General features: G+C 38.6%; 1 protein-coding gene across 8 annotated transcripts in view; it reads left to right on the top strand.

The window, feature by feature from the left end:
• nav1b (neuron navigator 1b) overlaps positions 1–17387 on the top strand; it is a 71059-nt gene that overhangs the window by 15700 nt on the left and 37972 nt on the right. For 6 of the 8 annotated variants that reach the window (XM_076884269.1, XM_076884270.1, XM_076884273.1 and 3 more), the window contains exons 2-4: positions 1078–1886; positions 2186–2274; positions 16732–16834. In XM_076884269.1, coding sequence (XP_076740384.1) covers positions 1105–1886; positions 2186–2274; positions 16732–16834 — 974 coding nt within the window. In that variant the 5' untranslated portion in view covers positions 1078–1104. Of the gene's footprint in view, positions 1–1077; positions 1887–2185; positions 2275–10178; positions 11193–16731; positions 16835–17387 lie in introns of those variants that run through there. The other 2 variants (XM_076884276.1, XM_076884274.1) reach the window with 1 other exon arrangement.

Raw genomic sequence — 17387 nt, 5'->3', positions numbered from 1 at the left:
GTAGGATTTTGAAAGAGTATTTTGTGGAAAATGTAATTTGGCTATGTTTGTACACACAAACAAAGAATTTGACTCTGGTTCATACAGGAATATAACTGAAATAAAACCAGTTGGAAACCAGTTAAGTTTAGTAGCCTGTAACAAAAAAAGGCATCAGAGATGAGTTTTTGCTCTCTGGTGCAGATTGATTCCAAAGTGCTGGCAGTCTGGTTGCATTTATTACTTAAATAGTAATTATTTGAAAACCTTAACTGTAGTTAGTCAAAGTAAGATCACAATTATCTAGAGACAGTTTGCCTCCAGCCACGTGACCTTGCAGTCAAAGCAGTCACACTCTTAATCTCTGGCCAACTAGTTGGTCACTCCAGCTACTTGCAATTGGTTGCTTACGGCAAAAACAATTCAGTCCAGTCACCGGGCAAAGACGTTGTGATCCTATGTACTATAGTGTGACTTAGCCCTTATGTTAATGTTTAAAGGTCTGCATCCATTAAATAAATGCTCACTGATTTTTCTGTTTCTAACACTTCTTTTCCCCACACAAAACCAACTCTGTCATTGTTTGGTGGCATTATTAAAATCTGCAGAATGTTTATCACAAACTGGCTAAAAGTAGGTGGCAAGGAGTCCACACAAGATGTTTAATTGAAGATAATTGAATAAACATAAACTAATCAAGCCACAGACATTAAAGAGGGTTAATGCAAGGTGAATTGGAAGTGAGACTGAACAGTTTATCTGAGCCAGCTTATTTAGCCTGTGAGGCCCAGATGAATGCATTAGCTGATGGCCCTGCCATATCAGCCATTTATCAGTAGAAGTGCTCACCCCATCCCACACCAACCCACACCCCCCACCTCTTAATAATCAAGATTCAACCTTGACACTGGAACTGAACTAATCAGAAATAAACCAAAATAACAGAAGGCAATATTGAAACATTTGAATATTTATTATTACACATAATACTGCTACAAACATGTACTACTATTGCTGCTGCTGTTGTGAAAATATATTTTTATCTTGTACTTGTTGTAACTGCTGTACTGTATTTGTCTTTCCTGAATTCTTTTCCAGATCTCAGAGCAGTGACTGTCAACAACCATGAGCAGCGGAGTGAATATCAAAGTCATATCTCGGAGGCAGAGTGACGCAGGTGTCAGCTCCAGTCTGCCGTCACCTCGAAGCACAATGTCGGTCTCAAAGGCAGAGCCCAAAGAGCAATATAGTGGGCTCCCAAATCCCACAATGCAGTATCAGCACAGCGCAAAACGACGGCCTACATATTCTTCATTCTCTGGTTCTTCAGGAGCTGCAGAGTTGCTGAGAGGTGCCGCTTTAAAGAACAACCTGCTGCACCAAAAGACTAGCATGTATTCACATAGAAGCTCAGCAGCTGCAGGGCGAGCTGATGGAACCTGCTCAGCTTACAGCAGCCCTCAGATACCAAAGAGGGAAGTTCCACGCTCGAAAGACACATCAGACATCCGCAGCGACACGATAACCCAGAAAGCTTTGAGAGACCTTCAGTTAAGAAGAAACACTAACAAGAACTGGACCTTTGGAAAGTATCGTCAGAGGAGTGTGGACAATGCGCAAGAGGGTAACACTTTGCGACACCGCCCACCAAATCCTCAGGTAGGCTACGGAAGAGGACGTCTTCTTTATAGTAAAAATGCAAATGGAAATGAGATACCAGGAGTATCTTCAGCAGGAATAGAGAACTTCCAAAAAGAAGTGAGGAACATCTCCAACTATGAGCTGGAAGCTTCTGACAGGGAGCTTTTCAACAAATCAAAGTCTTCCCATCAAACATTCAACCTGCCACGCAGAGGGAGTGAGCCAGGAAAGGTCAACATGGCTGCTGTTGCTCCATTTAGATTCAGGTGAGGGCAGTGTTTCACCTTTTAAGATAGGAAGATATACAATAGATTGCAGTTTATTTCTAGGATACAGAGAAAATAATGCACACTCATAATGTCTCATACTTTTTTTATTATTTATGGTCTTATTAAAAGAAAGACACCCCCCCCCCCCCCCGCTCCCTGGTGTCTGTTTATACATATAGCCTCACTCTCTTGAATGCAGTATTCAGTGGTCAGAAGTTATGTCTAAACAGACATGGATTTAAACCACCGTTTGTTTGGTTGACCCGTTTGTTTCTTTGTTTGTTTGTTTTTTGTAGGTTTAAGATTCACGAGGATACAGATACCTCCCTGGATGATCTCAGTGACTGCTCCTCTGACTCCATGGAGGTCTGTTGTGATGATCTAGGTGAGTCTTTTTGAAATCTTAATCTTTCTACTGGACACATCTGTTGTTATAAAGCAGTTGTTCTTAATGTGGGATCTTGCACCTCTAAGGAGTTACCAAATAACTTTGGAGGGTCATAGACTTTGGAATTTCTGTGATCTTTGCTGTTGTCATATGAAATGTTTAATTATTCTCATTCATATGAGTAAATAAATATAAGAAAAATCAACAACTCTTTTGTGGAAGTGGCATCAAATTTAAGGTAAAACTCATTAATCTTTTATCTGGTATTCCATTTCTCTCTTATGGTTTATTCTTTGCTCTTTGATATTCAGTTAAGGCAAACAAATCACCTCCAAATACATGAAACACTCACATGTGCTTTTAAATGGGTGCCAATATAAACCCAGTAAAATTGATGCTTAATGATAAAAAGGGTTAATTCAGGATGCTAAAAATTATGATGGATTTCCATCAGTCTTTGACTTTAAATCAATTCACTCTTCTTCTTTTCACTCTTTAAGTCTTTTCTAGTATTGTTATCCCCAAAGGACCTACTTAATTCATTACAAAAATGAACTTTTTTTCACTTAAAACTGAAAGGGTCAGGCAGTTTATGCAAAAAAAGAAGGAAAACAAGAAAAAAACCCTGTTTTTCCATTTGTATTATATGCATCGTGTAACACTCAAGTTTTTATATGGCTGACTGTTGACACTGAACTCAGTTCAGCTTGACAGTTGTTCTCACCAAACTGCCGCCAACTCGCAACAAAATCTTTATACTGCTTGTACCACCTGTTATGTTCATCAGGATTTCCTGAAGCACTTCACTTTTTATTTGTGTGCATGTGGGAAAACAGATTGCTGGCAGAGAGTACTTCTCTCAAATCGCACACCACTGTTAATGCAGCACTGTTTATCAATGTTTTTGACATCTCTGATGTGCCATTACAATCAAATTTCCATTTTTTTGCATCCCTGCTGTGTAAAACATAAAAAGTTGAGTTATTTTTGCCTCAGCCCTGTTCCTCACACATCCTGTTGCTTGGACACTGTAATACAAACATGACGTGTGAACATAAACAGGCACAGTGTCTTAAAATGTTTTGTATGGTCACTATTTCATTGTTTTAAGGGATACACTTTTCCAAATGAAGATTGAAGCAGTTACCAGCATGGCAGATCTGTTAAATCAAATTAGAGAGACTATTTTATTAAAGCTCTACTGTAAGTAAGTAATATTAATTAAGAGAAATAAACAGACATCACAGAACAAAATTATTATTTAAACCCGCATGTTGTAAAACTGTTACACAGAAGCGTCTATATTTTATATTTTAATATTAAACATTGTTTTTAACCATTGTTGGAGATGGACCAACTTCTTTTAGAACTGTCACAATGATTAACAGTAATAAACTGGTCAAAAATGAAAAACCACTAATCTTTTCAGACAACAACACACAAACAACTAAAACTCAAAGTGTGAGCAACAGAGTGTGGAGCATTTAAAACGTGGACCCCACCATGATGTAATCGATTGTATCTGAACTCTTGAATTCTTGATTGTAATATTGTGGTTATTTAGTTTTGACCCAGTGTCAATGATGTTTAGAAAAGAGTATGAAGAGCATCAGCAAATTTAACTTGTTTGGGCAGTAAGTGGCATACATACACTATAGTGTTGAATCACATGGCTGCAGATACCAGTTTATTTGTGTATCTTACATGCATGGAGTCTCTGTCTGTCTGTGAACTCCTACACAATCAAAAGCTGAACATCAAAACTTGGCACTTCGGTACATTTTAGACCCCTAAAGGTTCTTATTTTTATCAAATATGTTATCATGTTGCCTAGCAACCACTTATCAAAAGACTGAGGTGACCTATTTGTAATGTTTAGGCATTTATAATAACTTATAAAGGCATCATACTTAATTTCATAACAGCAACTAATTTATATCTGCAAAATATTTGAATTCTGCATGAAATAGCATGATGTCATCATGTTGCCTAGCAACCACATATTAATGGGCTAAGATGGCGGCATTTATGAACCTGTAACACTTTATAAAGGCATTGCTTAATTTCAATTTCATGACAGTAACGTCTAATTTTTAGATCCACTAAATGATATTATGGTCTTATTTTTAGTAGATATTGTGACCATTATGTTGCTCAGCAACCGCCTACCAATGGACTAAAAGAGCCAATTTTTAGCATCTTTGCACCTGTAACAGCTTATGAAAGCATCATATCATTTTTCCTTTTTTGTCTGGGTGTGGCCTTATTTTCAGCATGTTAAAATCCCATCATTTATAGCCAAAAAACATGAATATTATAGTGTGCTATATAGGACATATAATGAGCCCATCGCATTGCAGCCAACTAGCAATGAACCAAAATTATATTTATATAGTATATCAGGACATGGGCTTGGACATGTATGAGTATTACTGGCATGAGTTGAATACAGAAATCAATAACTACAACTGGACTAGATTTAGTCTTGGTTGGGCAACTAGCTAACAGCAAGCGATATTGACTCAAATGAACAGACAGTGATGCCCTCTTTAATGATTGAGTTAGCAAAATTCATCCCAGTAAAACTGAATTTACAGGGATGCATTCAAGTATTTTGAATTAGTTATGTTGTTTATTTCTGGATCACCCAAATCACACAGACTTTGAAAATGGCCTCACATGAATGCCACGGGCTATTTGAAAACCCTTTAACTGACTTCTTAATTATCTTAATCACTTTGAGGGTTGAGAGCCTTCAGCCAGCCTCCTCTGGGAGAGACCAGACCAGCAACTGAGTGGTCCTCTGCCGAGGGTGGACAGATGCATGACTGAGAGACTGAGTGGTTTGATGGGAGGATCAGCTTTCACCTCCTGTCTGGGAGTTTCTCTTCTCCCCAGTGGAAAGACTTAGGGAACGCTTAAATTCATAGAGATGTGTCTTTGTAACCTGTCATATGTCTTCAGCTACATAGCTGGAAGATGAAGTACATGTGTAATACTGATGGTTCCATTCGGCAGAAATAACTGTTCAGTTAGAAAAGTTTCCGGATAGGAAGACTCACTACTTTACAAACAGCAAGTAGTAGACAAGACCATTTAACCTTTGCTATTGTGTCTTGCAGCTTGAGCTCATCAGTAGACTTTCATTCAGGAAAAAAATCATAATGTGAGAAGCCCTTAAGGCTTCTCACATTCCAGCTAACACAATGATTCCATTACATCTGTATTTAGAGACTCTTGCATCGCATTAGTTACCATATGACTTCAACACAATTTTTACATGTGCTTTTAATTCTATGCTTCGACCTACAGCTCTCTGCAAAAGGTACACTTGCACACATTATGTCAAGTCACATGGCAAAGAGGCTGTTCAAATCATCTTGGACAGATGGTTTCTAATGACTTTGGCTGTATGGTTGTTGTTTGATTGCTTGGATATGATTCTTGACAATATTTTGTGATCAATACGTTTCAATATCAATATCAATTTCAGTATAATATATGTTATCCCACCTATTTGTTTACATATGAAGCGGGAAAGCAGTTGTTGTTTAGATCATTTGCAACATTGATTTTTTTTCACAAATCAGACATGTTGTGTTCTTTTTAGGCACACACATTTGTGTTTCATTAACTGGAAATGGCATTGGCACGAGTAAGTGGAATATGTAGTAAATCACTAGTTGATGGAGTGATGGGTGCTGCTTAAAAAATTTCAATATATTCTCCAAACTCAGCATGGCACAAACCATTACAAATAAACACTTTCAGAATGCAATAGGCCTTTTTCACATTCTGTCTGAAAGCCCAGTAATGTCCATGTGACTCTTTGTGGTTTTCCCCTTCATGCACATGTGTTGGTCTGCCTGATGTTCCTCAGTGCATTGCATCATAGCAGCTGAGCACCCCAAAAATGATTACACGTGCTGAAAAAGGGAAATGCACCACAGACACCTGTGTAGCTGTCCTGCCATAGAAGTATACTTAGGTCACTTTTGCAAAACTCCTCACACAGTGAGCACAACAGAAGTCTATGTGGGCTAAACTGAGGATCAGTTATCATTGTTTTGGCACAAAATGCTTTCAATGACTACATCTCTCAAATTTCATGAATTATCTTCTCACTCAGACACAACAACTGCCAAAAATCTTTGTACGTACAGGACATTTTGCATGTGCTTACATACTGTTTTCAAAACTGTTAAACTTATGGCCAAAACAATAACACAATGCAAAAACTAAAAAGACAGCAAAATCCAACAGCAATATTTTATTGAAACATATTTTAAATCTAAAAATGCAGTTTAACCAGCCACAGCTGATTCTCATTGTAGATGAACATCTACACAGGTGTTACTCCTTCAGTTTTTCAACTCCTTCAATTCTGGCAGCCAGAAGATTATTTCCTAGGTGTATTGCCCTAGATGACATAAGATGTGATGTGGATGAGAACCTGTGGCCAAATGGAGAAGACCGAGTAGATTAGCATTACTATTGTATGTGTATCAGTGGATGGTGTGTATACAAATTCTTGTATTTTGGGATTACTTAGTGCAAAAAAATAAAAATACATAAACAAATATTAACGAATTCTGCATGATGTCTGATTCATTCCAGTAACATATATTGAAATTATAAACAGAGATGTGTCCTTGTTTTACACAAGAAAACACTGTGTAATGCTACATGTTGTTAGTGTTTTTTAGGTCATTGTTTTGTGAGTGACAAAGTGTGTTTGTCGGCTGTCAACCTTTGCTAGTGTTCTGGAAGAATGAGTTTATTTGAGACCTGAATAAAGTGTTTTGGTAGTTGTAGTGCATTTTGAATGTGAAATGACCTGCTTTGCCAAGCTGAAGGTCAGTTAGGAGAATTGTGTGAAGAGTTTTGCAAAAGTGACCTAAGTATTGTGAAATGTGTCCTAGCGGCTGTAAAAAAACTGTAACTTCCAGTAATCGGACTTATTCATGTTTGTAATGCTGGTATTAATTCAACGTTTATCCTAGCTACCACCAAGGAAATCTATAACAAAACTATTAATTAAAAACAATGAAATCTGTACATTACAACCAGTGTTTGGTATCTGTACATTTTATCTTTGTTATGAAGTCTCTGCAATCTACCTGCACAAGCATTTTTTTTATTTTTTATTTTTTATTCCTATTTATTCTATTTATCCCCTTTGTATATTTTATTTATATTTGTCTCTGTATTTATATATGTGTGTGTGTGTGTGTGTGTGTGTATATATATATGTGTGTGTATATATATATGTGTGTGTATATATGTATATATATATATGTGTGTGTATATATATATATATATATATGTGTGTGTGTGTGTGTGTATATATATATATATATATATATATATATATATATATATATATATATATATATATATATATATATATATATATATATATAACAATTCTGTAACTGTAACTTCGGTCGTTGCTGTGCTTTTTGGAAGTCGAATTTCCCAGAGGAACCCACCCGAGGGATTAATAAAGTTCTATCTTATCTTATCTTATTTAGCACCATCGGGCCTCTCTTGGCTTTTTGGAGGCTTGCTCACAAATATGTCTTCACAGCATCTGTGCGGCTTGCATTCCCGGAATCTTTCCCGCTGTTTTGCCAAAGAGCTAAGCAAATGAACATATGACGTGCCATAAATCCTGCATCAGGCAAAAAGGGTTTTTGCATATAAACCCAGTCAAAACTTTATTTAGATGTTAAGTTTGTTTCTATGTTAGTTTCAGCATGCTAACATAATTAACCCTGTCATGCATGAATTATGACAACCTCAATCAGGATTTTTTTTCCTAAAGTATTTTTATTCATTTTTAGGCATGAAAAGATGAATAAAAATACTTAAGAAAAAATCCTGATTGAGGTTGTCATAATTCATGCATGACAGGGTTAAATAACAATAATTACAATGAAACACGTCACACATCTATAGTAACATTAAACGACCAGTGGGTGGCAGGGTATGGAGTGACACATCAGTGTCCAATGTAGTGGTTTATGTGCAAGTATACCATCAACACTGACACAAATACAAGAAAACAGCCTTTGAATAGAGGTCCACTGTATTGACCACTATGTGTAAAAGGGTTAACAATGTCGTAAACCAGAAACTTACTAGATAAAATTGAAAAGAACCGTTAATTCTGAGAGGGAATGACCATATCTGGACAAAATTTTTAAATAAAGTTAATGGGATTTATACTCTAAATGTTTTTTGTTTGTTCTAAAGTTGATGTTGAATTATTCCTCTCTGGTCCAAATTAATTAGTTGGCCCACTTAAGGGACTTTCAACATCATTTGGTAGAAAGTATTCAGTTTGTCAATGTCTGATGCAATCTTTATGCATAGGGGGCTTGTGATCCTATGATTCATTATGAAATCCCTACTCCCTAAACAAACCAGTTATTCACTGCATCGCAAGAGTGAGGTCACCGGCAGTGATCGCAAGTCAGGCAGGGAGGCTTGGATCTCGTGATGAGGAAGAACAAGAGTTGACATTGTTCCAGAAGCTAATTGCCAGATCAAACAGGGTTGCTAGTCCATGAGCCACCCCAGGTGCTCTGAAAGCCTAATAAAAAAGGCGTTGGAGTGTGTTGCCAGCCTATTGTGAGAGTTGGAGTTGAACCCTCTCCACACTTAAGCAAGCAGGTCAAACATATCCGGTGGATTTGCACCATGTAGCATTTTTTTTTAGTCATGCTGGTTAAGTGAATTGTGTACTTTAAAGGATTTTTTTTTATTTCATAGAATGATTACATATCAACATGTTCTCATTGTCACAGTTAAGTGTTTGTGGGGGTTTTTGGCAGCTGTGGTTGTGCATATCTGGCGTGGATGACATGCAGCATTTTCGAAAGAGTATTTCCATAGAGCAGCCTGCATGAGAGTTCTGCAGAGCCTGAGCCTCCTGAATCTTCTTCAGAGACTGCTGTGTCTAATACTGAATGACGATTATACTTGTATGTCAGCAAATAAGCCCTGCACAAAATGATGTGACTGGAGTTGCAATTTGAAGTGTGTGCGTGCATGCATGTTTGCGTGTGTGTGTGTGTGTGTGTGTGTGTGTGTGTGTGTGTGTGTGTGTGTGTTTAAATGCATCTTTTGGTGACGTAAAGATATTTCCAAAGTGTGGTTTTGGGTGTGTTACTTGCTTACACTGGCACATCTTGTTGCTTTCCCAGTCTGCAAAAGTGAAGTCACTCTTTTGGCAGATACACTACATTTTAAGTCATATTTCCTCTTTTTTTTTTTTTTTTTTTTTTTTTTTTTCAAGCAGTGAACAAAACTATTCAGTTACATTTCCTTATTTCGTCTGTTGACATTAAGTTTAAATGCTTTTGTGCTTATTGTTGATATAGTATGACTAAAGGTCCACTAATCTTTTTTTGGCATAAATCAAGAATAGATATCTTAAAGAAATAGAAATCCTGTAGATAATGAAGAGGTTCCTCCTTTTGTTGCAATCTGGCAGCCATCCTAATTTATGCTATAGGATGTAATTACATATGTAAATGGATATCACTTAACACATTAATAACACCTCCACTAGAACAATTCATGCACCACGTTAACAGTGAGTGAAGAAGGGGGAGGGGAAGAACAAAGGAACCAGAGGAGATGGTGCGATAACGTGCTGTGTTAGAGGAAAATTGTGCCGGTTTAAAAAAAGCCGCACATGATCTATTTTCCTCATTCTGTTGTATTTTACATATTCTGCTGAGACACAGCGAAGCATCTTTAAATGAAGGAAAAATGAGGGAAGGAGGAGGGAGGATGGGAGGGAAGGCGGAGGCGAGGGAGAGGCAGCAGAGAGCAAGGGGAGGAGGGTGCACTGTTGCGTCTTCCGCCGCTGTCATTCTGCTGCTGCGCGGTTCAGCGGCATGAGGGTGTGCTGAAGGGAGGACTGTGGGAAAAAAGAGGAAAGGAGGACTGAAAGGAAGGAGAGAAAGGGAGCGCCTGGGCAGCACTGCAACAGCTGCAGCAGCAGCAGCCTGTCAGGAAGAAAAGGAGACAGAGGGAGACAGAGGAAGGAAAGGCTGCAGGATTGCTTTAAATGGACCATTTCTATATATAATTTTGCACAAAGAGAAGGAAGTGTAGAAGCCTGTTTTCTTCCTCCTGATGCTTTTTGATATGGTCTCATGCAGGAGGAATGCTTGGAAATAGTGTGAAAGACAGAGAAGGAGATTTAAAGATGGAAAGGACGGATAGCACAAAGGCATACGGCCAAGCAGATGGCAAAGGAGTTGGTATGGCAGCTAAGAGGGCCAAGTCTGGAGTGCCCCAGAGCACACAGAGGGGAGAACTAAAGGTTTACCGGGCAGGTAGCTCTGAGGGCAGGATACCAGTGCCCTCTAATCTCCGCAAACAGAGGTCTATGACAAACTTGGCTGTGCTCACTGACGCCGAGAAGAAGTTACACCTTTATGAGCCAAAGTGGTGTGATGACATGGCCAAGCCTGGAACAGGGCAGATCAAAACGGGCAAGCCAAAGACAGCAGGGGGTGGCAGCAGTGCTGGAGGGGGTGCCCCTCTCTCCCGAAACCTATCCAAATCTGAACACTCACTGTTCCAAGGCAAACCCAAGCCCTTTAGCCCTCTGGCTGCTCCCTCTGCCCTGAACAAGCAGAGCCGCATACCTCGTGGTCCTTACGCTGAAGTGAAGCCTTTGAGCAAAGCACCTGAGGATGGAAAATCAGATGATGAGATCCTGTCCAGTAAGGCAAAGGCCAATGGAAAGAAACCTGGAGCTGGAGCTGGAGGGGAATGCAGTGCCAAGGGTCAAGGAGAAGAAGGAGCAGACAAACCTTTCCTGAAAGTGGACCCAGAGCTGGTGGTGACAGTGCTGGGTGACCTGGAGCAGCTGCTCTTCAGTCAGATGTTAGGTGAGTACAGCCAAGAAGCCCTAATGCTTTTGCCACCACTGGGCTTCTCAAATACGATGTGCTATGAACCAAATCTGCAACACGCCCCCCTTTGAAACAGCCACCACACGGCACCTGCTTGCTGCTCCCGATCCACATTTCCCCTGAACGGATTTTACACAGCTCACCAACTGGGGGGGGGGGAAGCACAAAGACATCTTCATGCTTGCAAAGCATGCTACTCTTATTTTATTGAATACAGGCACTGTTTAGCATTTTAACATGAAGCTGAAATGATTCTTATTCCTCTAGCATGCTACTCAGGTTTATGTGCTTTGGTTTTGGGCGTGTGAAATATTTTCGCTTGTAGTCATAACATTGCTGCCTGATTGCATTAGGCCTGGGGGAGTTGTGGATTATTACCAACAGGCTGATCTCCTTCCGAAAGATTCTCATTTATGGCAACATGTGCAGATGCACTCGAGGGTCCATCAGCTTCTCCACATATGCTTCCAAAAACCAGAAATGGGAATAACAGCATGCCATATTAAGTTCCTTTTAGGCACAGAGACACACATTTAGCCTCCTCCCAGCTTCATTCATCTGCAGAGCACTGACAGACGGCTTCCACCCAGTGTACTACTACACTGCAAATGGCAAAGAAAATGTCTTTGTCTGTGGAGGTTGTAGGTCAGGTTTTGTATTGGGAAAGCTTTTATGATTAATACAGGTGTTGATTATAATATAGCGGTGATTATAATTCTGATGATTAGATGTTGTATTTGTTTATTTTCTAAATAGATAGCTTTGTATTTAATTGCAGGTGTGTTGTGTATCTAATTATAATCTAATTTGGATGCACTGAACACCAAATCTAATCGTGAGATGTATAAAATGGCATGTTGGAGTGTGTGTATTTCACAACTGCTAATCTTTGCTCTTATATACATTGACAGACAAGCAAGAATGTCTTCTTCCATTCAACTCAACATCATCATGTTTGCTGTTGCGTCTTAATGAACACATCTGTAATGATTCGATCTGTTATCCACGCTTCATTAGTATGTGGACATTTATCATTCATACTGGTTACACTTACATACTGCAGAGACCAGTGGGAACTTTATACTGTGCTGGATATTATACATGTCAGCTGCTTGAATCCCTTTTGTGTAATTAACTGTGGAGCCACAACCAAAATTGCTAAGAGTTCTGGAGGTTCGGCACCACACCCATATCTGCTTTATTAGCTTAAATTTGCAGCTCAGTGCTTGAGGCTGATATTTCTGTATTCCTCTGGCTCAAATGGAAGGCATTTTTGAAAAAGTTGTTTTATCATTTTAATGAACTGTGAAAAGAAAAATAGCCTTCCAGAAAAAGGATACATGGAAACACGGAAAGACATTTAAGTTTTAGCATCGAAGAAGAATTAATAAGCAAGAAACTGAGAAAAAATATTTTCATGTTACAGTAGTAATGTCATTGTTTTGGGTTGAAGACAGCAGTGTCAGAGTTATAACAGAATGTTATGTTTTACCAGTTTACAGAACTTTTACAGTGAACATGCCTGTTACTACAAATATTTCTTTTCATGTCTGCAGTACATTCAAGGCCTGGTTAATGTGCTCTGCATCAGCAGCATCTCTCGTTATGAGCTCCTTGAAAGGATGCATTTATTTATGAGTATAGTGGGTCTCTTTGTTTTCCAATAGGGCAAGAATGGTCATCTTAGTTAATAGGGTAATTTATTAATTTAACCATTTATGTTTGTGCAGGACACTGGAGCATTACTGTACATACCACTTCCTCATCACAAGGCAAGGTTTCATGCACATGGATACATAAAAAACTCCCTCCTCAGATCTAGAATAGCTTCACAGAGCAGCAGAATTTGGAATAGAGCAGGAATAAATTAAAAAATCAGTTGCATTACATTATTTTCAACGTAAAGCACATACAAGAAGTCCACAAAATAGTAGAGTAGTACAGACAGAAATACATCTGATAAAACCCATCTACCCTAGACAACATGGGGATGAACAAATCTCATTTTGTCATAATTGGAATCTGTCATGCCAGATCTTCAGAAATGAAGCAGTGGTCTATATCTATCACAGCGGATCTAGAGATTATGGTTATGTTTGCCTTTTTTGTTGAAGCTACAGAGGCACGCAAGTGTCAGAGAAGTTCACTTTTACACAGGTTATCATGAGGGTAACTTTTTAAAGGCCACATTATCATTCTCATTTTACTTCTTTTAAGGTGGTATTTCTAGTGTAATAGTGGGAAACACTTGTTATCTCATACTTAGAAAGGAGTATTAGGGCCACAGTAAGAAAAACAAAAATTGTATTGATCATTTTGAGAATAAAGCAGAAATTTTGAGATCAAAGTTGCTGTTTCAAGACAAAATGCCACGGCTGCTATAGCCTCTAAAAAATGCTGTGTGTAGACAAATTGATCAGCTGTCATGTGATACAACGTCCATCCTATTTATTGCATGAGGGTGTAAGTGTTGGTATCCTTGCATCTGTCCATTGCCAGCTATTTCATTTTGTACCAAACTGCCAACTCTTCATGTTTGTGTGGTTTCTCCATCTGACCAGATACAGCTTTCTGCACCATATTATCAGTGCCCTTATACTTATCACCACCACTAAAACTGATTCTGAAGTACGATTTCACAAACTCTACACAAGGCATGTAGAGGGTGTAGGAGCCGTGGGACTTTGTCTTGAAACAACAACTGTAATCTCAAAATTTTGACTTTCACAAAATAGGATTTAGACTTTTTTCTCAAAATATATTTTTGACTTTGGACTTTTCTCAAAACTTCTACTTTAATCTCAAAAAGATTAACATTTTTTTCTTAATGTAGCCCCAATATTCTGTTGCACATACCTGTGTTTTATACATTTTTAATTTTTTTTAAATGAAGAAGCAAAGGCACTTTTCCTCTTACACAATATTTTGAAAAGGTAGGAACTAGAGATTAAATGGTTGTATGTATTTTCACCACTCCACAAAGATAGATTGTTTAACAATGACTGGTAACCTTTTTTTTTTTTTTTTTTTTGCACCATTAGTCACAGTTCATGTTTTCTTAGAAAGATAAATATTTTCCAGTTGTCATCTACTACATCTGCCTTTGAAATAAGAAGGTTCATGTGAGCTGCAAAAAGATTCTGCCCTTCCTTTTTGCCCTAAAGCAAAAACCTTTTTTTCCTCTTTCTGTCCAGTTCTTATATTTCCATGTGAAATTTAACCCCCTGAACAGGCATAAAAGTGAAATGTGGAGGTTGAAGAAGACTGCAAGACCCTGCTGTTGTATTTCTTGGTGACTTGGTGCAACATGCGGTTCCTTTGTTGTTAATCTACCAGTGTTTGTAAGGTTAATTACTGAGGACCTCTAGCTATTTTAGAATGAGTCTTTCCAAACTTTTATCTTTTCCTACATTGTGAGTATATGGAGTATCTCCTGAGATGTTGCATCATTCATAGGACTTTCCCATTTCAGATCTGCTTCAGTATTCTGTCTGAGTTTCCCTTTTTCCATCCAACTGCAATGCAGGGTACCACACCACTACTAAACAAGAACACAACACATAAATCTAATACTCACAGCAGATGTGATTCACATGGGCACTTTGTGTCTAGCATTCCTGCTGAAGTGTTTCCCCCAGAATTAATCGCAAAGGAAATGAGAAGATTGAATAAGAATGCAATATGACAAAAAGATTCATTGCTCAGTGGACACCTCTGCTGATCTCATATTAAGGACATATTTGTGTTAGCATTGCAATTTCAAGATATTAATCTTCTTTCTGATAATATCAAATATATTAAAACTATTTGGGGTCACGTGAAACCTATGCTTTTCCCAGAGTATAGTGTTTAGAAGAAGGCCACTAGACTACAAACAGATAAAGAACAGCATGTTGACTATATAGCATTTTTATTTGAAATCCATGTCTAATCTGCTAGGAATCTCTCAAAGCAATGTTTTAGATTATAAACACTCAATGATTAGCAATTGTGCAAGAAGATGATTACATGTATGTAATAAAATGAAAAATAATGAGTGTTCAAAAGTGTCCAAAATGTTTTTATTTTCTTTTGGCAATAGCAAGAACTGCTGAGTATCTTTTATATGGGGAACAATGGAGTGAATTCTTGGCTGACTTTAGCTGCAGTTTGTACTGTAGCATTCCAGCTGCACTGCAATCTTTACTCAAAAAATGCTACCAGAGCCAGACAGTTTTCTGTCAGAATAGCACTAAAGATGAAATCAATATTTCATTCTGGACATTCTGGACCAGCTCTTGTGTGCTTATAAATTAGTTGTTGTCCTTTTTTTGCAGATAACATATGTAGCTACTGTATATTATAGAACCCCGAAGAACACACCATTCAGAAAGCTCAGTGTTTTTTCAGAGTGGCAAAGTAAACAAGGCTTTAGTTTGACTTGCAAAAATCACAATAGTGCATTTCAATTTGTAAACTCAAATTGAGGCTTAGAATTCACTCTCTGTGTGCTCTGCTGATTTAGTTCAATATCTACTTATGAGACGAGCATATGATTTGTCTTTTGGTCCCCTGACATCCTCGCCTCTGCGAGGGGCAGGGATAACTCAGTAGGTAGAGTGGTGGCCCCATGATCGGAAGGTCGGGGGTTCGACTCCACTGAACCGCTACCCTGAGGTACCCCTGAGCAAGGTACCGTCCCTACACACTGCTCCCCGGGCGCTGCACTGGCGGCTGCCCACTGCTTCACTGGGTGAATGGGTTAAATGCAGAGGAACTATTTCCCTATGGGGACTAACACGCACACTTTACACACTTTACACTTTTACACTGCTTCAGCTTTTGCAGCTAATACAGTGAATATTAATTTCTTTCTGCCTGAGGGTTTTTGCCTCAACATTGCTGGGGAAAATCCCAACTTCCTGCATTTGTGTGACAGGGGGTTTCTCTCGTTTGTTACAGCTACCACAACAGCGCTCCTAATTGTACTGTAATATTGATTTGACACGGTCACAACCCACTGACTCTATATTTTGCAGTGCACAGAGTATAGTCCAAATAAGCTGACCTTCACTGAAACTGTTCTGGCTGCAGTTCAGCTTATAGTTAGCTGTATTACTTGAACCGAGTGACTCTGAGGTAATGCTCAGCAGATCAGAAAATCTCTAGAAAGAAAGTAAAAGCGATCCTGGTGTGGCATGAATCCCCCTGGCGGCAGGTCGAAGTCAATGACAGCCTTCCAATGGTGCATTTTTAGGCTGTACCACATCAGTTCAGTGGGGGGTAGAGCAGGGGTTGCCATGGTGAAGCTGCCTATGGAGTAACATTTGTCTGCTTAATGATGCGAACAAGCATGGGAGATGTTCTTACACAGAGGATGCAGGTCACAGTAGTCCAAATACAAATAATAAAAGGAAGAACATGCATATAGAGATGACTCAACATTAAAAACTAAGCTCAGAACACCGTGTGTCTGGTTTTTATTGTGATCGTCTAAATGTTTTATAACCTTTGCTTCTGCATCATTCACCCACAGACCCCGAGTCCCAGAGGAAGCGGACTGTGCAGAATGTCCTTGACCTACGCCAGAATTTAGAAGATACAATGACAAGTCTGCGGGGCTCCCAGATGAGCCATAGGTAAGTAAAGTATATATATACATGTATTGATAAAATTATGAGATAAATCCATTTATTAAAGTCAGTTTAAAGTGAAAAAAACACACTTAGACCCTGCTGGATTGATACATAACATAATCACGTGTAAGCAGTTGTATTGTGGCTGCTTACAGTGTTGCCACTTGGTAACAAGATAACAGAAAATTGGTTTATTGCACCAAGAAGGTTATCCTTGGTGGCATATATCTGCATGGTGTGCAGTTTTGAGGACAAAAGAAGAAGTGGCAGGCCTAAAAAACTATCTACAGCAGAGAAACAAAAAAAAAAAAAACCTGAGATAAGACTTAGAGAGATTAGACTGACCTTCAGTTGATCCAGCGAGTGTTTGCTAAAGTGTTACCAAAAATCTTCTCAAGTTATTTTTCAGCAAGGGAAACAATGAGAAAGGGCTGAGGGATAACAAATTACACAAATACTAGACTGAAAATCAGTGGCAACAGGTCACATTGAGTGATGAAAACAAATGGCAATTTGATGACAATCAAATCATTGTCAGTATGTACGGAGGAGGTCA

This window comes from Maylandia zebra, linkage group LG5 (genome assembly GCF_041146795.1).
Source record: "Maylandia zebra isolate NMK-2024a linkage group LG5, Mzebra_GT3a, whole genome shotgun sequence".
Lineage (NCBI taxonomy): Eukaryota > Metazoa > Chordata > Actinopteri > Cichliformes > Cichlidae > Maylandia > Maylandia zebra.
Note: the sequence above shows the minus strand (reverse complement) of the source record. Positions and strands in the feature narration are given on the sequence as shown.